The following is a 23,925-nucleotide window of genomic DNA, read 5'->3' as shown; positions in this document are numbered from 1 at the left end:
GCACCAATGGAGAATGTTCAAGGCAGTCATCATCATCATATCATCATATCTATACAGCCGGAAACAGGCCTTTTCGGCCCTCCAAGTCCGTGCCGCCCAGCGATCCCCGCACATTAACACTATCCTACACCCACTAGGGACAATTTTTACATTTACCCAGCCAATTAACCTACATACCTGTACGTCTTTGGAGACGTCAAAGATTTGACGTCAAGTTTACATAGATATTAGGTTTAATCGCAATAGGTTTCTGCTGACACTGGCTTTGAACAGGTCAGGTCACCTAGCCAGGGGTGTCCTGACAGTGTAGGAACACATCTGCAGTCAATAATGCTCAAGCCTTTTCAATCCCCTCACATTTTATGTTGAGATTTGACATGTGATTTTTCATTTGCAAATTAAATACTGATATACAATATAAATAACGCAAATAGTTTTATCTTAAATGCACCATTGGGAAGAGATGCACATGCACCAATGAAAAAAACATAATGCAAAACTGTAACATATGTGCTTTTACATAATTAATTTTCTAATATTCCTGGCTGATCATTTTAATGCTGTCTATTCTGCAAATCAATGTGTTTCCCTGTTTCAATTATGAGAGTAGAAGAAATCTCTTAATTGCTAATACAACAACCAGAAATTAATGTGGTCTTTTCAGCATCAATTCTTTGTTTTGTAGAATTTTTATTATTCGTAGCGAAGTGGATCTTTAGCTGCATCACTATTTAGCAGATTTCAATCAGATACAAAGCATGTTCATTTGCACCCTTGACAGAAAAATGCTTCACTTATATCACAGTTAAAGAAAACTCTTGCTTTGCAATTTTGTGTTTAACTTATCCAGGCACAGCAATATGTCTGCAACATGACCAAACCCAAAACTCACTGAGCAACAGTCAATTCAGGCTATAATTTAGCAAATTTCCTGTGGAAATTAGAACACATTTCTTTAGAACTATCATGGAGGAACCAAGTTTGAGGTGAGATTCATTACTGAATTCTTCAATGCAACTTTCAATAATGTGGTTCAGTTTCCCAACAATGCTATGCTTCACATTGAGAAATGTTTTAAATGCCAGTTACTCAAGATGAATGAGCAAATTGCCCAGAATCTACAGAAGATATTAGTTTGGGAAAGTTCCATTAAATCATGGGGATTTGTCATGCCTACTGAAATTGTCACCACAAGTCACACTCAAGACCCTGAAGAGAAGGGGGGGGGGGGAAATCACACCGTTAAGACACTGAAAAAAAAATTGCCTGGTTTCTCAAGCTGATCAGTGACCTACACCATCACTCTTGCAATCTTTGAAGCAGATCAGCTGAAAACACAGAACGTACCACGATAAAGTTCATGAAGCAAAACTGACTCGTATTTCACTTGGGTAGATTACAAGCCAACAGTATAAACAAAGAATTTCCCAATTTGGGGCAACTTCTTACAACCACCCCCTCCCCCTTTCTCTCCCCCATCCCCCTCACGTGCCCCACTCAGACTTGTATCTATTGCTTCCCTCCCTCGCCACCTACATTCCTTCCTCTGGCTTCATAATTCCCAACTCCTTAATCCTATTGTCTCACACCTTTTTTTCATCTCTGGCCTTTGACCAACCATCTGCCTATCAGAAACCCCGTGGTCTGCGTTCACTTATTAAATGCCCGGCTTTGTTTCCCCCCCTCCTCTCTTCTAGCCTTCTCTCTTCTTTTGGATCATCAAAATCTTTCACCATCACCTCAGCCGCACCTGGAGTACTGTGTGCAGATTTGGTCTCCAAATTTGAGGAAGGATATTCTTGCTATTGAGGGCGTGCAGCGTAGGTTTACTAAGTTAATTCCCGGAATGGCGGGACTATCATATGTTGAAAGACTGGAGCGACTAGGCTTGTATACACTGGAATTTAAAAGGATGAGAGGAGATCTTATCGAAACGTATAAGATTATTAAGGGGTTGGACACGTTAGAGGCAGGAAACATGTTCCCAAATGTTGGGGGAGTCCAGAACAAGGGGCCACAGTTTAAGAATAAGGTGTAGGCCATTTAGAACTGAGATGAGGAAAAACTTTTTCAGTCAGAGAGTTGTGAATCTGTGGAATTCTCTGCCTCAGAGGACAGTGGAGGCCAATTCTCCGAATGCATTCAAGAGAGAGCTGGATAGAGCTCTTAAGGATAGCGGAGTCAGGGGGTATGGGGAGAAGGCAGGAACGGGGTACTGATTGAGAATGATCAGCCATGATCACATTGAATGGTGGTGCTGGCTCGAAGGGCCGAATGGCCTCCACCTGCACCTATTACCTATTGTCTATTGTCAGCCAGCACCAATAATATGTCAGCTTCTACCATTTGAGACATTCCATTTCTTATTTTCATTCCCCCTCCTCCTCATAAACTTAAAATATTTTTATTTTTTATTTTTTCTAGTTCTAATGAAATTAACAATTTATCTCATGACCGAACTACCTATCTTGAGAAATATTTCCAGCATTTTCTGTTTTCAACAAAACCCTACCTGGTCATAATTATCATGTCCATGGAAGAAAGGCTCCTTACGGAATATCATGCTGGCCAACATGCATCCCAGGCTCCACATATCCAGACTGTAATCGTACATCTGGAAAAAGAATACGCAGATTAGGGTACTGGTCAGACAAAATGCATTCAAAACAGCAGCATTTGGCATGACACGGGTATTGTGTGTGGTTCAGTAGAGATTTGTTTACTCCAATGAGTCCAATCGGGGGCAACGTTCATCTGCAAGTTTCAACTAAATTATTATAATTATAAAAGAGTGCATTTACAATGTTTCTAAATGACCTTTTTTCACAAACAGCACATGAAAAGCACTCAACTTTACAACAAAGCCCTCTCCTTTTTTCATGCCGTTCCTTCGAATACAAGTTGAAAAACCAAATTAACATTTTATTAATTGGCCCCTTGACATGCAGATTAGATGCCCCGTTTTAAGATGGCAAAGTTTGAAATAATAGTGAGGAAATAACTTCACTTTTACCAGAAAAAAATGCAAGTTTCATTTTAAATGCAATAAATTTGTTTTAAATCTGGAGAAACGCCACTGTTGAGAAAATGATAAGGGAGAGTCATTGGGACAGCTCTCAAAATACTTCAGGCAAAATATCAGGGGGATTAAGGGGAAAGGTGATATTTGGAATGAGGAGCCAAAACAAAAAAAAAGAGGACCACAGTGCAAAAAGAGATGTTGACCTGTACCCCTCCACCACCAATCCTTAGAAAACGTAATCTACAAGTCACTTTGTTTCTGATTGTACCTGGTAGTCAACTAGCAGCTCGGGACCTTTGAAATATCTGGAGGCCACTCTAACATTGTACTCCTGTTCAGGATGGTAAAACTCAGCCAGTCCCCAGTCAATTAACCGAAGCTGTAAAATAAATGAGACAGTTAAGTATCAGGTGATGTGCTGGAAATGCACTAGTATTCTTCATATGAAAAGACAAATATATGGAGAAACAAACACTAGATGGAGCTACGATTCTTTAAGATGACAAACACATATATGTATGCACAACATAAAGGACAAAACAAACTTCGTAACTTCAAAAATGAAGATGACATATTTCATTCCAATCATTTTCCAAAATGAGCTTCACAGCGTGACTGGGACTTTACACAGGAATGGAACAGGTCTAGGTTTCAGAGAAAGTAGTTTCGACAAAAATTGAGGGGAAAGATCATGTTTACACATCAACAGCAAGAAAAAAATCTCAAAGAATCTAAAATATAATATTTATAAACAAATATTAAGTAGCCTGTAGCAAAGTTACAAACAAATAATAACCCTAATGTACTTCCACACAATCAGTTCAGAATTTCAACACTGAAATAATAGTATGTTTTCACATCACTAACACTAGAGGGGGAGGAGTTGGCTGCGCCTAACGGCTGCGGCTCTCTGGCAGTCTGTTGTCTTTTTTTCTTTTTTTTTGTTTGTGTCGGTGTTGGGATGGTTTTTGTTTCTGTTTTTGGCTGTGTATGTGTGGTGGGGGTGTGTGGTGGGGGTGTGGGGGGGTGGGGCGGGGGGAAACCTTTATTTTATTAGGTCTCTTCACCGGGGCGCGGCTCGGCTGCGGGCCTTAACATTGCCGGCGCAGCTCGGCTGCGGGACGTTTCAGTGCCCGGTGCGGCTCGGCTGCGGGCCTTAACATTGCCGGCGCAGCTCGGCTGCGGGACGTTTCAGTGCCCGGTGCGGCTCGGCTGCGGGCCTTAACATTGCCGGCGCAGCTCGGCTGCGGGACGTTTCAGTGCCCGGTGCGGCTCGGCTGCGGGCCTTAACATTGCCGGCGCAGCTCGGCCGCGGGACGTTTCAGTGCCCGGTGCGGCTCGGCCGCTGGACTTAACATCGCCCGGTGCGGCCGCGGGACGTTTCAGTGCCCGGTGCGGCTCGGCCGCTGGACTTAACATCGCCCGGTGTGGCCGCGGGACGTTTCAGTGCCCGGTGCGGCTCGGCCGCTGGACTTAACATCGCCCGGTGTGGCCGCGGGACGTTTCAGTGCCCGGTGCGGCTTGGCCGCTGGACTTAACATCGTCAGCGCTGTTCGGCCGCGGGACGTTTCAGTGCCCGGTGCGGCTCGGCCGTTGGACTTAACATCGCCCGGTGCGGCCGCGGGACGTTTCGGTGCCCGGGGCGGCTCGGCCGGGGGGCCTTCCATCCCCTTGCGGGGGCTGTGCGTGTCGTTTGCCTCGGTAGGGGTCGAGCTGCCTGTCCGTGGGTGCGGGGGGAAGAGAGGGGAAGTTTTGTTGCCTCCATCACAGTGAGGGGGTGTTTGGAGTCACTGTGATGGATGTTTGTGTTGGGGTCGGGTGTCCTGTGTTCTTTTCTTTTTGCTGTATTTTGTGTGACTGCTGAAATTTCGCTCGGTGTTGTGCCGAGTGACAATAAAGTGTTGTTATGTTATGTTATGTATGTTATGTACTAGAAGATTCCACTCAGAAATAGCACTGAAAACAGCAGTCACCTCCCAATTTGATGTTACAGAAATGTAATCAAGTACAAACATTATAAAAAGTTGAACAGCTTTTAAAAAAATTGCAAAGTGCAAAAACTGCTTACGCTGGTACTTGAGGTCTGCACGTTTTTGTTCCCCTAAATTGCCCATTTAAAAACTTGTTTTACTTTAAATTATATTTCATCTGAAGCTTTGTATAAATGTTCTGACAACAGCTTAATGCCATTAAATTAAGAGCCACACTAAATACAATTTTAGCAACAAAACGTTTAGTTACTACCTTACAGGATATCATTTAGAATAAGCATTTGCAGGTTTCATTTATTATCCTGCAGCTTGCCCACTAGTACCATAAAACCATTAAAGAAGCCAACCTGCAGTCACTCATACCTTTCTCTGGGCATGGTCGATCATCACATTATGTGGCTTCACATCTCTGTGCATAATGCCCATACTGTGGCAGTAATCCAACGCCTATGAGGAAAACAAAAGTTACGCAATGAGTATATTTTCATGCCTTTATTCAATGTTTCTCTCCCCCCATTCTTCTACAGGGTAACAAGGGCAGCATGCTCCATGTACAGAGTTGATCACCAGCTGTTCGGAACAGCCACCCTGAGCAACCAATCCTCAGAATGGAGTAGTTGACTTCCAGTTATCACAATCACCTTGATGAAAAAGTAGTGCAGGTGGAAAAACAAAACAAAAAAGCATCTTCTGGAATTGCTGTGACTTGTGAAACTATCACTCTTCATTATACAACATACAAATTCCCTTAAAGCTTACTTTGATTAAATCTAACCACACAGAAGGTACCTAATTGTGGCCTGTTGTTGGACATTAGTGTTAAATTAGAAAGGAGACAGTCCCTTTAATATCTTTGGCAATCATACTGTTCCAAAACATTTTGTCCAGTGGAAAAAATCAGTGCATTTACTTTCCCTGGTGTGAGGAGAGCACCACATTCCTAAATTGGCAGAGGGCAGGGAAGAGGAGCATCTGCTCTCAGCCAGACCTCCAGATGAAGCACCTATTGCTTTATCCAAAAGTGAGGGGCCTGCCACCACTTGAATGTCAATCACTAGCTGGACACCCACCAAGTGATGCAAACATTGATGTGGGAGAAACCTGGGGGCCACGACAATCTCTGTGCAGAATTATTTCCTGCCAAAGAATCATCAGTGAATGGTGGTGGTGGGGAGGGCACTGACACAGCAAGGATGACCTAAAAAGGGAACAAAAGCAAAGAGAAGCTAAAATTCATAAGCAATAAACACCATTCAATTGACTAACTGGAAGAACTTAAGGCTTTCAACTCACCTTGAGAATTTCATACATGTAGAACCGGATGTCATAATCCACCAAGATCTGATACAGTTGCTAGACAAATAGAGAAAAAAAGGGTGGGAGGGTGGAATGGAATTGGAGGAAAATTCAGCATGAGTGAGTAAAAGGCTGTACACAAGTGCAGACCAAACAGAAATATCATTAAATACAATAACTGCTTTGATTACATGTATACAAATCTGCAAGCTCACCTTGAAATCAGTGTTATCAATGTGCTCAAAAACAAGAGCTGGCGTTCTTGACTGTGGAAAGAACAAGATTACAATTTAAGATGGAACATATGTCAGAAACTGCCAGCCATCTTAACTTCATGACCTACCACAAAACATATCAACAGGAAATGCTGTAGCCAATGAGGTTTGTAATGTCAGTGGCCAAAGTTAACCACCATGAAGTAGAAGTTAAAAATACATTTTCATAATGTCACACTGAGGCTGTTGCATGTTGTCAAGTCTATGACTGTTCCCTTTAATAGACTGCACGATGGATTCTCTCAACCTGAGGTGCTCCACCAATTTCCAGGATTGTGAAATTTATTAATTGTTCCCAAAACAAACTGCTAGGTAACACCAAACAGGCCCAAGACAATCCTTCCTTGGTGCTGCATAAAAGCTGTACTCCATGCCCAGTACCATCTTTCCTTACGACCCATCAGCCATAGCCAAAACGGACCTGCATAATCTTTTAAGCAGTACGCCTGCTTTATATACAAAATATAATGCATCATTGTGTTCCTGGATGTTAATAAGTTTAGAAGAAATGGCAGAAATCATAACTTGGACATGGGAAGAAAAATCCAAAGACAAAGCTTCTCAGTTTCCATCATGTTCTGCAAAATTATCAAGTTGGGCTGCAAGAATACAGTTGGATTGCTGAGATCTTAAGGAACAGATTTGTTATGAGCAAAATGTGGATTGGTAGGGCAGGAGGGGGCTGTCTTGAAATCTTGAGCTGTCGGGTAGAAGCTACAGTAGAAAGTGGTGGTGCAAGGGTTGTGGATTTTGTGCAGTGAGTAATAAAATTGAAGGTAGACACAAAATGCTGGAGTAACTCAGCAGGTCAAGCAGCATCATCTGAAGAGAAGGAATCAGTAACGTCTCGGGTCGAAACCTTTCTTCAGACCCTGTTTCCATGTCCTATCTTTAAACTAACCTAGAATCCATCAAATTGAACCAGAATACAGGTCCTAGTTTGCCAAATATTTTGCCAAACGAAGATACAACTGATAGGAATAGCACTGCTTCAGAACATCAGTTTAGATCAATGTCGTTAAGTAGTAGTGTGGGAGGTAAACACATTTTGTAACTTTGAGGCAAGTGCAGTATCAACTGAGCCACGCTAACCTCAGCAAGCATGCACTTCCTCAAAGTTTGATGGCAAGGTTTACTTTAAATCTGGAGAACATGCCAACACAGCTACTCACCACAGGGTCCTTTACCACATCCAGTAGCTTGATGATATTGGGACCCCCACGGAGGTTTTCCAGTATCTTGATTTCTCGCTTTATTTTCTTTTTTTTCACAGGCTGTAAAGTTATAACATCTTTTGAAAACTATCAGTTGCACGAAGAGACAACACCATACAGACCATGATATTACTCTGAAGGCAGCTATTAACATTTATGCAAAGATAGAAAGGTGCAAATAAGTAAGACAAATGTCTGCACGTTCCCCACTTGTGTATTCCAAGCCCTATTGTATATAAACGTAGAGGCAGAAAAGCAACTTGCAGCACCCAAACCCGTAACAAAATATGGTGCGACAGACAGCTCTGGCACAATTTATTCTCTGACTCAGAGTAACCTACTAATCTGCCATGCTGTCCCTTCACAAATAAGGCTCCATATAATCTGTGTCCAATCGAGCATAATCGTGGATTGATTCTGCTGTTGTATCAATTGGCATAGGATAAATTGGCGTAGGATAAATATAATATAAAAGGATTATAAAAATAATCCTTTTTATTATAGGATAATAAAAAGTATTTATTTGTTGATAAATACTCAACAAATGGTGCCTGGAGAATTGAGTTTCATGGGGCATCTACACCACTACAGGGGTAAATGAGCGCTGTTCCACTGCAATGGGTTTCACTCAAGTCTGGTTGTGACCAGCGTTCCAGCTAATTAAAGAGAGGGCTAAGATCAGGTGAGGGGAAATTTGAAAGGTCAGAAGAGGCAGAGTAGCAAAATTATGATAACCAGAATCTTGTCAAGGGCAATGAGATGAACACAAGAGTTAACTTCCAACTAGCATCCGGGCAGGGAATGATAGGAAATTGACAAACTCAAGACCCTTTATCTGAATGCACACAGCATTCCTAACAATATGGACAAATTAACAACACAAATAGAAATAAACACAATCTTAAAACCATGGTAGCAAATTGAATGGAGCTGGGAATTCAAAATTTCAGGATTGTTACATTTCAAGCAACAGAAGGGAAGTAGCCCAGAATTAAATAATGGGGTAAAGGAACGAGGAAAGGATATTAGCTCAGAAAATCAGGTGGGACACGCAACTTGGGTGTAGCTAAGAAAGAACAAGGGGTGAGGGGAAAACATTGTAGGAGTCATGCATGAACTTTTCTTCACTCCTCTCCCATCCTGCCCTCACCGCCCTAACTAAAAGTACTTGTATTATAAGGCTTAGCATACATCAGAAAATTAGAGGTGACACCTCAACCCAATATGTAGTCTGGGCAAACTAAATCAGCATTGTTAAATGTATAAAATATATAAAAGAATGATAGTGTTGATCAGCATACCAAGGAACCAACATTGAAACTGGCGAATTTATATCTGTTGTTGTGTAATGAAAAAAGGTTAATAATCTAGTAATTATGGGGCTTTTATGGAGTGACCATCACAATATTGTTTTCGTTGAACATTACTTCAATCTGAAACTTTCATCTTAATTCTGAACAATGTAACTACAAAGGCATGAGGGTGCAAGTTGGCTACTGTAAATATGGCCAGATCCAACATTAAAACTGGCGATTTCATATCTGCTATTGTGTAATGAGAATAGGTTAATAAGCTAAGAAACACAACTTTAGCAGATGTCCGTGCAAGTTTCTTACTGAATGAGCTGGAGGAAATTATATTGAGGAATAAGAATTCTGACACTACAATGGTGGCGCTGGGTGTGACGCAGGGAAGCCGCAGCCAAGCCCACCAGCAGGTCCGGTTGCTTACAGCAGACCGAGGGCCATTCGGTAGGCCCCGGTCGCCCTCCACGGACCAAAAACGCGCTAACAGAGATCGGAGGACCCGTCGATTGGTCCGGCTCGCCTGCCTCGGACTCCAAACCTTTCCCCGAGCCACAGGCGTTGACGGACACGGGTCCGCCCGGGCACTTGCCAATCCCCGACAGCAGTGGGTCCGAGGGTGATCTCCTGTTTGCCTCCGAAGACCGGGAACCGGAAGAGTGAGAGAGACGAGCCAGTAGATGCTGGACAAAGAGCTGGTCGGAGGAGGACCCGGGGATCTAACCTCCTGTACCTTCAAGGTCAGCTGTCGGAGGCGGTGTCGCCTGGGGCACGAAGGCTGAAAGGCCGGAGGAGAGGGACAGCCCACTGTATGATGGGAGGGGCAGTCGGGCTGAGGATGAGCCATGGAGAGGCCATGCCGCTGAGAACAAACAGGGACCATTGAGACTATGAGTACCTTGTAACTTTGTTGATGCTAGATACGTAGTGTTTCTTTGTGTACTTTGTATGCAAAAATCAATTTCACTGTACCTGGTACATGTAACAATAAAGTATCATTAAATCATTGAAAGGGAGACCTGGTTGCCCTTGAACACAATTCAATGGAAAGTTGCCACATGGGTACGGTGAGCAATTCGGAAGTCAAACTGTATGCTAGTCCTTATGGCAATAAAAAAATTAGACCATCAGCTCTAGCTTTGAGCGTTAAAAGAGTGATATATAGCTTTAGCGAAATAAAATCTGGAATAATGTGTGCAGGTCTGTTCACTTAATAACATACTTGCAAGAGGGACCACAGCAATGCTTTATCAGATTGATTCCTGGGAGATGTGTCATACGAGGAGACATTAAGCTGCTTGAGCCGATACTTAAGGATAGCCAATCTCATTGAGATGAACAACATGCTTACAGGGCCTGAAGAGCATATGCAGAGTTAGTATTTCCTTTGGCTGGGGTGTCTAGAACTAAGGAACACTCTCAAAATAAAGGGTTGGCCATTCAGGGGGGATGAGATGAAACTTCTTCATACCAACTGTAATCAGATAGGCAGCATGTCCATGATTATATGGATTAACCAAGTCCACACAGCTGCACCACATCTTTGCAAACCAGGATTGTAGTTATTTCAACTGTCGTGCTGATCCCTGGAAGCCCCATGCAATTAAAATATCACAGTAATACAAAGAGTAGTTAATAATTTTGGTTTCTACAAGAGTGCTGAGATTAAACAGCTATTTAATGAATTGTCTGTGGATTCCTGGTGAAAGAAGGCCACCAGTATCTCCAAGTACATTTTCTAAAAAGATGCTATAGTGACAGCATTAATAAACAATTAGCTGAAGACAAAAAGCCAGTTCCTAATATGTATAAAGTACACGGTAATTACAACGAGGAAGCTGAAATTATATAACCAGGCTGGTTTTCATAGGGGTGCTAAGTCTGACTGATGCAAGTAAACTTGCTACTTCCAGTTGCATTATTCATTTCATTTGTCAACCATTTGATGTCTCATAAATGAACCAATTTCCACAGCATTTAAACCGCAGTCAAAATCCTGTTCAATAGCAAAATTACGTAAATAGAATAGTCTTTGTACAAAAGTGATCAGAATTAATTGACTTATACCCATATTTATTTTGGACTCATCCTTGAAATTAACTCAAAACATTCAAGACTTCTCGATAATTCAAGGAAAATGGTTGATTGTTACGTCACCAATAGGTGCGAACAGATTTTAGCCAGAGACATTATTCAGCTGCACCTCAGTGCATACAGCTGAATGACTGAGAAATCACATGAAAGTAAATGGGAGAGTAAGACTAATGGGATTGTTCTAAGAGACAACAGATGTGTTGAGTCAAGTGCCCTCGCCGAATAGGGTAGAAGCTGCTCCTGAACCTGGAACAGGCTCCTATACATTCTTCCTGGTAGGAGTGAAACGAAGAGTGTGACCAGGGTGGTGTGGGTCTCTGATGATAATATTCCATCCCTTTGATGGTGGGAAGGTTAGTACCCATGATGGACTGGGTAGTGTTTACCACATTTTGTGATCATCTTCATTCCTGGGTGTTCAAGTTGCTGAACCAGGCTGTGATGCAAACAGTCAATATATGCTCCCTACTGTACATCTGTAGAGGTTTCAAGAGAGTGTTCGTTGACATACCGAATCACCTCAATCTCTTCAGGAAGTGGAGGCGTAGATGGGCTTTTTCATGTTTGAATCAATATGCTGGGTGTCCAAGACAGATCTTCAGAGATATGCACATCCAAGAATTTGAAGATCTTGACTCTCTCCACCACCATCCCGTCAATGAATACAAGTTTGTGGATCCTCGTCTTTCCTCTTCCAAAGTCCACAATCAGTTCCCTGGTCTTACTGACATTGACAGCTAGGTTGTTGTTTTCACAGCATTTGGTTAGTCGATCGATTTCCCTCTTATACTCTGAATCATCACCATCTGTAATTCGTCCAACAGTGGTTTTGTCAGTGAACTTGCAGAGAGACTTCGAACTGTGTCCAGCTACACAGTCGTTGAGTATAAAGTGAAGAGAGCAGGGGGCTGTGCACACAGCCTTGAAGAGCTTTGATGGTTATCGAGGAGGAAGTGTTGCTCCCAATTCGTACACATTATGGACTGTTCAAGAGGAAGTTGTGGATCCAGTTGCAGAGGGATGCGCAGAGATCCAGTTCCCTGAGCTTGGTAACCAGCATGGAGGGGATGATGGTGTTGAACACTGCGCTGTAGTCTATGAACAACAGCTTGACGTATGTGCTTTTATTGGCCAAGTGGTCCAGTGCAGAGTGGAGTGCCAGTGAGATTGCATGCTCCGTTGACCTGTTGCGGCAGTAGGCATATTGCAGTGGGTCCAGGTTCTTGATGAGGTAGGAGTAGATATGTGGCATAACCAACCTCTCAAAGCACTTCATCACCACGGATATCAGTCAGCAGTCATTGAGGCATGTCACTTTACTATTCTTGGGCACCAATATTATTGACATCCTTTTAAAGTAAGTGAGAACCTCAGAACTTAGTACTGAGAGATTGAGGAAAAAGTCCAGCCAGTTGGTCTGCATGGGTTTTAAGAACACGACCAAGTATACCATCAGGCCCAGACGCTTTTCAAGGATTCAACCTCTTGAAGGATCTACTGATGTTCGCCTCTATGACCGAGAGTGTAATACCATTGGGGGCCAGGGAAGGCACATCAGCATTCTCCCATTCAAAGCGTGCATAGAAAGTATTCAAGAAGGGCCCCGACCCAAAACGCTACCTATCCGTGTTTTTAAAAGTTTACAATTTATCGTGTTGAAATCTGAAGCAAAAAGAAACAGGCTGCTGGAGGAACCCAGCAGGCCAGGCAGCACATCGACAGGGGGGCTTCTGACCTCTAACCTCAACCATTGTTTAGGGTGAAATATTTGTCATAGAGCTCCTAACAATTTTCTCAGTGCTTTGAAGTTCACATTGCAAAAGTTGTTCCTTTTTCAATGAAAATACATCATTCTTAAATTTCCAGTAGGTGCTCACTTGATCTAGAATAAAGCTCCCCAAAAAAATCTAGCCACTGTAGAGAAGATTCCAATGTCTCCAACAGTGGCAGCAATCAGGCATCATTCCAACAAGTCTGATGATAAAATTCTAGGTAACCTCAGATGGAAAAATTCTCAAACTACCACCCCAGGCATGAAATGCACATTTTAATTAATATTTTATTTATTTCACATAGCCCAAAAGTAGAAAATGGGAACACACTTTATTAAATAGTTGAAACAGAAAGTAAACTATATTCCACATACCTTGGTTTATTTAACTTAAGACTTTATAATCCACATATAAAACTCTATTTTGGGAGCAGAAAACGTATACTTCATGAAACAAAGGGCATTTGTCAGATTTCTTCACAAATACTTGACATATTTATCAATTCAATGATTTGGTAGAGAAGACTAAAACAGCACAGCCAGTTGGCATGCACTTGCACATTTGAGGATGGGAGAGTTGGAAGAGAAGGGACCCTTCATCAGAACAATAACCTAATTGCTGTTTTAAGTCTCTCTCCATTAGCATTAGCATTGTTTCTTCCATGAAAATAACTAAAGTTTTTTTTTGTGGTGCATTGGTACTTTGTCCAATGGGATTGTAATACCTGAAACACAGAGTTCCATTACTTTCATGAACAGATGGGCCAGACAGTATTGAAAAAGTACAAATGTCAGCTATCTTATGTAAAGGCACTGTACTTTAAAAAGTACTGTACTTTAGACAATAGACAATAGGTGCAAGAGTAGGCCATTCGGCCCTTCGAGCTAGAACCATTGTGATCATGGCTGATCATTCACAATCAGTACCCCGTTCCTGCCTTCTCCCCATACCCCCTGACTCCGCTATCTTTGAGCTCTATCTATCTCTCTCTTGAAAGCATCCAGAAAATTGGCCTCCACTGCCTTCTGAGGCAGAGAATTCCACAGATTCCTCAAATTTGGAGACCAAAACTGCACTTTAAAATAGAGTCAGGTTAGATTTACAAACAATAGTTATTTAGAACTACTGCACCGAACCCCAATTTTGCCTCATTTTACACACCAAGCTTTCCTATTACAGAAACATAGAAATTAGGTGTAGGGTTAGGTCATTCAGCCCTTCGAGCCAGCACTGCCATTCAATGTGATCATGGCTGATCATCCAAAATCTGTACCCCGTTCCTGCTTCCCCCCCCATATTCTTTGATTCCCTTAGCCCTAAGAGCTAAATCTAATTCTCTTGAAAACATCCATCCATTGCCTTTTGTAGCAGATAATTCCACAGATTCACAACTCTCTGGGTGAAAAGGTTTTCCCTCATCTCAGTCCTAAATAGCCTATCCCTTATTCTTAAACTGTGACCCTTGGTTCTGGACTCCCCCAACATCGGGAACATTTTTCCTGCAATCCTCTACCCTGTCCAATCCTCTATGAATCTTATGCCTTTCCTTTAGATCCCCTCTCATCCTTCTAAATTCCAGCGAATACAAGCCCAGTCGACCCATTCTTTCATCATATGTCAGTCACGCAATCCTAGGAATTAACCTGGTGAACCTACGCTGCACTCCCTCAATGGCAATAATGTCCTTCTTCAAATTAGGAGACCAAAATTGCACACAATACTCCAGGTGCAGTCTCACCAGGGCCCTGTACAACTGCAGTAGGACCTCCTTGCTCCTAAACTCAAATTCTTTTGCAATCAAGTCAAGTTTATTTGTCACATACACATACAAGATGTGCAGTGAAATGAAAGTTCACCCACAGTCCAGCAATAGAGCAATAAAAATAAGCAATTTCACACACAATCACAACCAACACAAAACAAAAAAAAGGAAACATCCATCACAGTGAGTCTCCTCCAGTCACCTCCTCACTGTGATGGAAGGCCAGAATGTATTTTCTCTTCCACTGCCGTCTTCTCCCGCGGTCAGGCTGTTGAAGTTGCTACGTTCCAGGACGGCGAAAGGTCCACAGCGGGCCGACCCAAGCCCCGCGATTCAGGGCGGGCAAAGACGCCGCCGCTGCACGTCGGGGCGTGCCAACATGCCATAGGCTTTCTTCACTGCACATCCAGGTCTCGTTGCAACTCCCCGTCTCCTAATCTGACACCATTCAGATAATAATCTGCCTTCCGGTTCTTGCCACCAAAGTAGATAACCTTACATTTATCCACACTATTATTATACTGCATTATCCAAGTCACCCTGCAGCATCATGGCATCCTCCTCGCAACTCACACTTGCCACCCAGCTGTGTCATCCGCAAACCTAGAGATGTTACATTTAATTCCCTCGTCTAAATCGTTAATATATATTGTAAACAACTGGGGTACCAGCACCGAGCCTTGCGGCACCCCACTAGTCACTGCCTGCCATTCTGAAAAGGACCCGTTAATTCCTACTCTTTGCTTCCTGTCTGCCAACCAGTTCTCTATCCATGTCAATACCCTACCCCCAATACCATGTGCTCCAATTTTGAACACTAATCTCTTATGTGGGCCTTGTCAAAGGCTTTTTGAAAGTCCAGATACACCACATCCACTGGCTCTCCCTTATCCATTCTACTTGTTCATTCGTCAAAAAATTCTAAAAGATTAGTCAAGCATGATTTTCCCTTCATAAACTCGTGCTGACTTTGACCAATCCCGTCACTGCTTTCCAAAAGTCCTGCTATAACTTCTTTAATAATCAACTCCAGCATCTCCCCATAAGGCTAACTGGTCTACAATTCCCCATTTTCTCTCTCCCTCCTTTCTTAAAAAGTGGTGTTACATTGGCTAGCCTTCAATCCACAGGAAAGGATCCAGAGTCGAGAGAACATTGGAAAATGATCACCAATGCACCCACGATTTCTAGGGCCACCTCCTTGAGTGTTCTGGGATACAGACCATCTGGCCCTGGGGATTTTTCTGCCTCCAGTCCCAACAGTTTACCAAACACCATTTTCTGACGAAGGAATCCCTTCAGTTCCTCCCTCCCACTAGATCCTTGGTCCCCTAGTATTTCCAGGATTGTTTGTGTCTTCCTAAGTGAAGACAGAACCAAAGTGCTCGTTTAACTGTTCTACCATTTCTTTGTTCTCCATTATAAATTCATCTGTCTCTGACTGTAAGGGACCTACATTCGTCTTCACAAATCTTTTCCTTTTTACATACCTAAAGAAACTTTTAGTCAGTTTTTATATTTCCCACTTGCTCTTTTTTCCTCCCTCAATTAACCTCTTTGTCATCCTCTGTTGAGTTCTAAATTTCACCCAGTCCTCAGGTTTGCCGCTTCTTCTGGCCAATTTATATGCCTCTTCCTTGGCTTTAACACTATCCTCGACTTCCCTGGTCAGCCATGGTTGAGCCGCCTTCCCCGTTTTATTTTTTCGCCAGACAGGGATGAACAATTTCTGGAGTTCATCCATGCGGTCTTTAAATTTCGCCATTGCATCTCCACTGTCAACCCTTTAAGTGCAATTTGCCGGTTGGTCTATCCTAGCCAATTCCCATCTCATACCTTCAAAGTTTCCATTATTCAAGTTCAGGACCCTGGTCTCTGAATTAACTGTGTCACTCTCCATCCTAATGCAGAATTCCACCATATTATGGTCACTGTTGCCCAAGGGGCCTTGCATAACAAGATCGCTAACTAATCCTTCCTCATTACATAATACCCAGTCTAGGATGGCCTGCCCTCTAGTCAGTTCCTCTACATATATTAGTTTAAAAACCCATCCCGTATACATTCCAGGAAATCCTCCTCCTCAGCACTGCTACCAATTTGGTTGGCCCAATCTATATGTAGATTAAAGTCACCCATGATAACCACTGTACCGTTGCTATACGTATCCCTAATTTCCTGCTTAATACTATCCCCAACCTCCCTACTGCTGTTTGGTGCTCTGTATACCATTCCAACAAGAGTTTTCTGCCCTTGGCTATTTCACAGTTCTACCCATACCGATTCTACAGCATCCAAGCTAATGCCTTTCCTTGCTATTGCATTAATCTCCTCTTTAACCAGCAATGCCACCCCACCTCCTCTTCCTTTCTGTCTATCCTTCCCGAATATCGAATACCCTGCATATATAGCTCCCTGCCCTGGTCACCGTGGAGCCATGTCTCCGTAATTCCAACCATATCATATCCTTTCCAACTATATCATATCCATTGCCTCAAGGCTGGTATATTGATAAAGTACCAAAAGACAAAGTGGTACCAAAACGTCTCACTATTCCTCTACATTTTAGCTGTGATTTTTGAAGAATTGACATTGGTAAAATTAACACTCCAAATATCCCATCATATGAACTTCATTCTCATCATCTCCCTTTGCTTACACTTGAAGCATTGGTGCCAGTATGAATGTGTGGAGCTGTTCCAATTAAAAGCAGACACTTAAATTCTAAGACGCACACAACAATTTTATCTCCCACAGAAAGAGAAACACAAAATGCTAAGTAAACAAAAAATAGATACATCACCATTTGAACTGATCTGGTAACATGAAGAAAACAGCATTATCTTTTCCTTATGATCTCTCCTTTAACAGTGAACCCAATCGCTAGGATCTTTAAATGGTTTTGTGCATGGCTAATTTAAAGGACTTCCCACTGAGATCTCAATTAACCTGCTGCAGTGCATGCCGTGTTGCCCAATGCCACTCCACATTTGTTCTGCATCCTGGAATCAGTTGAAAAACATTCTTCTGATGGAGTCAAATGATCACTGTGGGATGGCTCCACAGGTGACCGATGCACCCGCCTATCTAACATCGCTCAATCATGTGAACCTTCAGTGAATGCTAACGGGCTAAACACACGGGCGAAGGAGGATCAAACCACACCTTAATTCTATATTTGTTCACACTGCAGCCAAAACCATTCAAACCCTTTGTCTCTTCACCTCAGACCCACAAGACCTGTCATAGTGTTTCTTACTGCCCTACATACTAAGATCATGCTGAGATATGTTGATTAAAAACCATTAGTTTTGCTGTTGGCCTCATTTGCTTTCCAAGCAATAAATAGTAGTCAGAAATAGGTTTCATTTTTATGGATAGGGTTTCATTATTAAGAAAAATGCACCGCTTTCTACTGGACTGGTGTCATCGTCAACTATTCCCAGGTCCGAAACCGAATAAAATCTCCCTTCACCACATTAAATAAAGAGATCTGCCAAGACTTTGCTCTGATTCAAATATCAGCTACTTTATGGTTTAGATGAGCATTGCAACATATCGAAGTCTGCTGGTTTGTGATATAAGGATATGTAACAAAGTAACAAAGTTGGAAGTAAATGGAAAAATAAATAATTTTGGAAAATCAAGGCTATTCAGTTTGGTAGGAACAGGAAAACAATGTTGGTAACCATGGAGAACTTAATACACCAATCTTCAAACCGTAACCAACATTCATGTACAGCAAGCAATTAGAAAGACAAATGGTATCAGAGACAGGAGTTGCTATCATCAAGATCTCCAAGATGCTGAGAGGGTGAATGCAAAAGCCTGTTTCCTCAGACCTTGGCATGTATAATTGGAGTCAATAGTCATTGGAAAGGGGTCTGCATTTCTGATCTGAAATTGAACAATTTCTTTATCCGGAGCAATACATATCTTTGGAATTTTACTGCCTCATTGGACTGTAGCTGCTTGGTCATTAAGCTGATGCAACACGAAGATGAAGGCATTTTGAACTCCAAGCGAATCAAGGAATAAGAAATAGCAGACAAATGGCAGAAACAGTATATTAGTCACAATCTTATTAAACAGAATTAACACAATGGGTTATACACTAATTCCTGCTCCCATTTCTTTTGTGACCGACATAAAAACAATTTGATCCACAGCAAACTGAACTAAACTGCCCCTGCTTGTTTACTTTAAATACAATTAATGTAAGGAATATTTATTCTATCTGTCCACCTCAGTTTGGGGTCCATGTCTCCAAGTTATTAAAATTCAGCAATACCCAGCCTCCAAAACTAGTTTTATAAATGTGAAATTATTCGATTGTGATAGCTCTGAAGATTTAAAGAACAAGAATGGAACCAGCATATACATATGCAAAAATGCCCTGCAAGATATATACGGCCTATAAATACAGGAATGCAAGGTCAGAAAAGAGAAACTGAACACAAAAAGCTGATACTCACCTTTAGTATTTTGACAACCGTTTTCTCATTGTTCGTTATGTTAATAGCCTCAAATACTTCACTATACTTCCCACGGCCAAGTTTTCGCACCAACTGGTAATCATCCTGGTTACTGCAGCAAAGCAAAAGGATAAACAGGTTTTATTCCTTGATTGCCTGCAACATGCTGTGCATTTGTCAATCTCTACTCATGGTTGATTAGTCAAATGTAACAAGGGATAGTATTTAGTAACTAATGTCTTTGGCCTACAATTCAACATTCCCCTGCCCCTACCCACCCCTCACCCTGCCCACCAACACATCTTTACCCCAGACATGCAGAAACACCTCTTACATCATTGGTACAGTTCCTAGAAATAGGAGTTTTACTTTATTATCCTAGCTTCATAGCACACGACACACACCTCAGTCCTCTATCTTACTAATGCAGTTGCTGCATGCTTCCAATGAGATAGCAAGTTCAAGCTACCATTTGTCATACCATAAAGGTGGCATAGGAAAGAACACTTTAGAGTTTAGAAAAAGACAGCGCGATGTGCACATTCTAAAAAATATTTCATTCTACACAAGTGAGCCAACAATTTCAGCCAAATATACCCATCTTCCTACATTCCTGCTCCCTGCCATTTTCCCTTCACTGATCCAGCAAAACTCTGTATGTTGACATTGCAAAAAAAAAGTTTAAGAGCTCTCTCCTGCTCCTATTTCAGAATTTATTTTATATTAAAACATTTTAAACACATTGTGGCCTATGATTTGCTGAAGCCATTTCACCAGCTCTGCAGTTCCTTCTGACACATTCCGTCTGCTGAAGCTGTTTGTTTTTGTACCTCCTTCTCTGGCAAGAAACTATCAATTGCACTGCAGTTGAACACTCAGAAGATGCATTGAATTTAAGTAATTGCACGAGGTATTTTCTGCAGTGTCAGTGGGCCACAGCTCCAATGCCAGTATGCGAATGGATGGCAGGGGACCGTCACATTTATTGATGCCCCACTTCCACCAGAACATCACTCAGTGTAAGCTGGTCAAAATTCCTGCTGCCGTTTTGGGACTTTGTTGATTTAGGAAGGGTGGCAAGTTTCTCCTCTATTCAAACAATATAACTCTTGCCTCGTTTACCCCCACCAGTCTTTGAAGACTTATAGCATAGTGGAATGGATTATTTGGTGATTTATAAGTGAGCTCAAGGATTAAATAATAGTGACAATGATGCAGTTGATAGAGCCACCCTCAATGATTGATTCTGACTCCTATGCTGTTGGTGTGAAATTTGCACATTCTCTGTTACCACATGGGTTTCCTTCCACATCATAATCATACTTTATTAGCCAAGTATGTTTTGCAACATACGAGGAATTTGTTTTGCCATACAGTCATACCAATTAAAAGCAACAGAACACACAAAATACATTTTAACATAAACATTCACCACTGTGACTCCTCCACATTCCTTACTGCAATGGAAGGCGAAAAAAAGTTCAATCTCTTCCCTTCTTTGTTCTCCCATGGTCGGGGGCCTTGAGCCTTCTGCATCTTGACTCCCGTAGCTGGCAGCGTTTGGGCCCTCTGCATCGGGGCGATCAAGCTCCTGCATCGGTTGGGGGGGGGGGATCACAGCTCCCCCACGCCAGGCGATCTACTCCGGGTCGGGGCTGATCGAAACCTTTTGTGATTTGGAGCTCCCGACATCGGTCACTACCTGAGACTGCAAGCTCCTCGATGTTGAAGTCCGCAGGCCGCAGTTGGAACATCGATCCCAGGCAAGGAATCGCACACTCTGTTGGTAAGTCCATGGCCCCGCGGTAGGGCTCAAAGTAAGTCCCAAGCAAGGCCTCCAGCTCCATGTTAGGCCGCAGAGCGACCGGAGATACCATCCGGAAAAACATTTGCATCTCCGACAAGGTAAGAGATTGAAAAACAGTTTCCCCCGACCCCTTCCCCCACATAAAACAAACCAGAGAACATTAACTCAAATTTTTAAAACACACTAAAAATTAAAAAAGACACAAAAACAGAGACTGTTGGTGAGGCTGCCATCGCTGAAGGCGCCACTCGGTGGAATTTACACATCCCAAAGATGTGTGAATTTATAGGTGAATTGACCTCTCTAAAATTACCCCAATATGTCGCGAGTGGATTAGAAAGTGGGATAACATAGACCTATTATGAACTTTGAATTGATGGTCAGTATGAACTCAGTGGGCTGAAGAGCCCATTTCCATACTGTATCTGAAAATTAAACTAATTTACCTTAGATAGACACAAAATGCTGGAGTAACTCAGTGGGATAGGCAGGGACAATTTACCTTATTGGGCAGGAGAAAATAGGAGGAAGAAATCCAGGAATTACTTCTGATGTCGCTTCTTGCAACATTTCCCTGAGAGTAAGTGAGACAAAAGAGTCTGCCTGGTCTGGACAAGATACAGAGGGTGTGAAGTAATCTAAAGCTTTAAATGAGCAGGAAAGAGATTAGCTCCATTTTAACATTTTATAGTGTAACGTATAGACAGCACTAACAAATTCTAGCTTGCATGAATTTGACGTATAAACTTTGTAGCGGTTCTTAAGATTTCCTTAACATTTTTCAAAATAACTAACATCTCGGTGCATTATGCTCAACAAAATCATTTTGAATGTAGATGGTGGATTAGCAGAAGGCACGATCCCTGTCCAAACTCCCCCCCCAAAAAACCATTGAACTCAAATTAATAAATGTTGAACTCAATCAAGAACAGGTAGGGGTTTACTCAATACAGCAACCAGTGCATGGTTATGCACTCACTCAAGTGGAACCCCATGTCACTGGCCTTTGGATTGAGCTCAGGAAAGCAGACGACTACCATAGTCTCCTTCCTTGTAGGCAACTCCTCGGGATTGAGGATGACTTGCCCTACTCCATTTCTATGCATCCTGAGCCAGCTGACCACGTGAGGGATCCAGACTATGCAACAGCATAAAAGGTTGTGCAACCATTCCATCTTTTTCACCGGGCTTCTGCTTGCACCTAAACTCAAAAGTTCTGTGCCATTCCAAAGGCTTCCAGCATGCTGAGCAGCCACTGGTCAGCTAATCTACAAGTAGGTGAAGAGGTTGTATTTTTACAAGGAGGCTCTGACAACATTCCAAAATACTTTCTCTCCTTATGGTAATCTTTAGCTGTGATACTGCTCCGAGGTGCTGTTTAAGGAATTTGGCACCTGGCACGTGAACCACGTAGCCTGACCACATGTGTCAGCCAAGTATAATTCAAGCTTTGATGTTGAGGCATAACAGCCTGATGAAAAACACTTTTGCTTAATCTGGATTTGGACGATTTTACAAAATCCAGAAAGCATTCCCATGAGGTCTTTGTTGTGTTTGGCACATGAGGCCTACAAGGGCAGATGACCATGTACCAGGTTTAAGGTCTTCACCTTCAACGTCTCTTCTCCACCACAGGTTATGCAGAGGAGTTTCACTACATTTGCTGAGAGGTAGCTGCAGAGATGGAAAAGGTCCATGTTTCCAAGGATTGCCATGGAATTTTGCCAATGATGTTATACAGCAGAGGTAGGTGGGTAGGGAAACTATATTTTATGTTTCAGCGAACATGTCAATAATGACTTTGGGTTCTACGTCAAACTTCCAAGCATTATCCATGTTCATTGACCAAGGTTAGAGCATCTTCAGTTCTGAAGTGGAGTACAGTTTTAGATTGATAAAATAGTTGAACAGGCCTGATGTCAGCAATGCAGGAAGTTTAAAACCCGAAGAACTTCAGGTCACAAATTCACAGCTTTTCTAGGGGTCTTAGATGCCATAATAATCACTATCAGCTTCAATGGGAAAGCTTCATTTCAAGGGTCCTCCTCAATCACTTCCACCAAATAGCCAACAGCTATTATAATATGGATTCGCTCCATCAAAGAAACAATGGACCCAATCTTCAACATGCAACAAGATAAATTGAAGGAGCACCAATAATTCTTCATGGCTTTTTTTAACTTTAGGAATTCCTGTGACAGTCAGCTGACCCAGATGGTGGAGAATCCTTCTTAAATTTGACTCCATTCTACATCTGTTACATTTCTTATATATCCATATATCTTTTTTATTGTAAAACACCACAATAAACAGAGTACATATCTGTTATGCTGCTGCAAGTAAGAATTTAATTGTTTAGGATATGTGATCATAAAACACTTGATGCCATACTTCTATCCAAAAGATTCAACAAAGAACTAATCTCAACACAAATTAAAATCAAGGCTGTGCCACTGCAAATTATTTTCTCAATTTTTCTCACCAAAATATTTTATCTCACCTTCCATTTGCTTCCCACTCGGGTAGAGTTAACCTACAAAAACGGGAAACTGTTCGACCTTCACCATTTCCACACTAATACTAAGGTTTCAGTACAAACAAGCCTTTGCAAAAACAAATCACCTATACAGAACAATGTTCTATGGCTTCAAAAGGAATCTGCACTGTCTTTCAATGTAGATTCATAAAAACATTGGCTCTTAAAGAAAATTTTGCTATTAAAAGTCCAAAAGACTTTGTTCAGATTCGCAAAAATTTGAAGGAAGCTTTTGACCTTTTTGGTTCCAGACAATTCTGACAAAGGTCAGTCTTTCAGGGCTCATGAAAAACCATCTCTACTTAAAGTTTGTATTCATACAGCCCTTGTACATTCGAAGTGCAGATTTAAGTGACAGTAGAGCAAATAATTTACAC

At 42.1% G+C, this 23,925-nt stretch overlaps 1 protein-coding gene across 3 annotated transcripts in view; it reads right to left on the bottom strand.

Moving 5' to 3' along the window:
- csnk2a2b (casein kinase 2, alpha prime polypeptide b) overlaps window positions 1–23,925 on the bottom strand; it is a 36,841-nt gene that overhangs the window by 5,735 nt on the left and 7,181 nt on the right. For 2 of the 3 annotated variants that reach the window (XR_013547375.1, XM_078400540.1), the window contains exons 2-8: window positions 19,206–19,317; window positions 7,757–7,858; window positions 6,525–6,575; window positions 6,307–6,366; window positions 5,377–5,460; window positions 3,291–3,401; window positions 2,513–2,614 (exon numbers count right to left, since the gene is read on the bottom strand). Coding sequence is in view for 2 of the 3 variants with exons in the window: in XM_078400540.1 (XP_078256666.1) it covers window positions 2,513–2,614; window positions 3,291–3,401; window positions 5,377–5,460; window positions 6,307–6,366; window positions 6,525–6,575; window positions 7,757–7,858; window positions 19,206–19,317 (622 nt within the window). In the remaining variant the exon portion in view is untranslated. The remainder of the gene's footprint in view (window positions 1–2,512; window positions 2,615–3,290; window positions 3,402–5,376; window positions 5,461–6,306; window positions 6,367–6,524; window positions 6,576–7,756; window positions 7,859–19,205; window positions 19,318–23,925) is intronic. The other variant, XM_078400541.1, reaches the window with a different exon arrangement.

Source organism: Rhinoraja longicauda, chromosome 6 (genome assembly GCF_053455715.1).
Source record: "Rhinoraja longicauda isolate Sanriku21f chromosome 6, sRhiLon1.1, whole genome shotgun sequence".
Lineage (NCBI taxonomy): Eukaryota > Metazoa > Chordata > Chondrichthyes > Rajiformes > Arhynchobatidae > Rhinoraja > Rhinoraja longicauda.
This window is presented reverse-complemented; position numbering and strand designations above follow the sequence as displayed.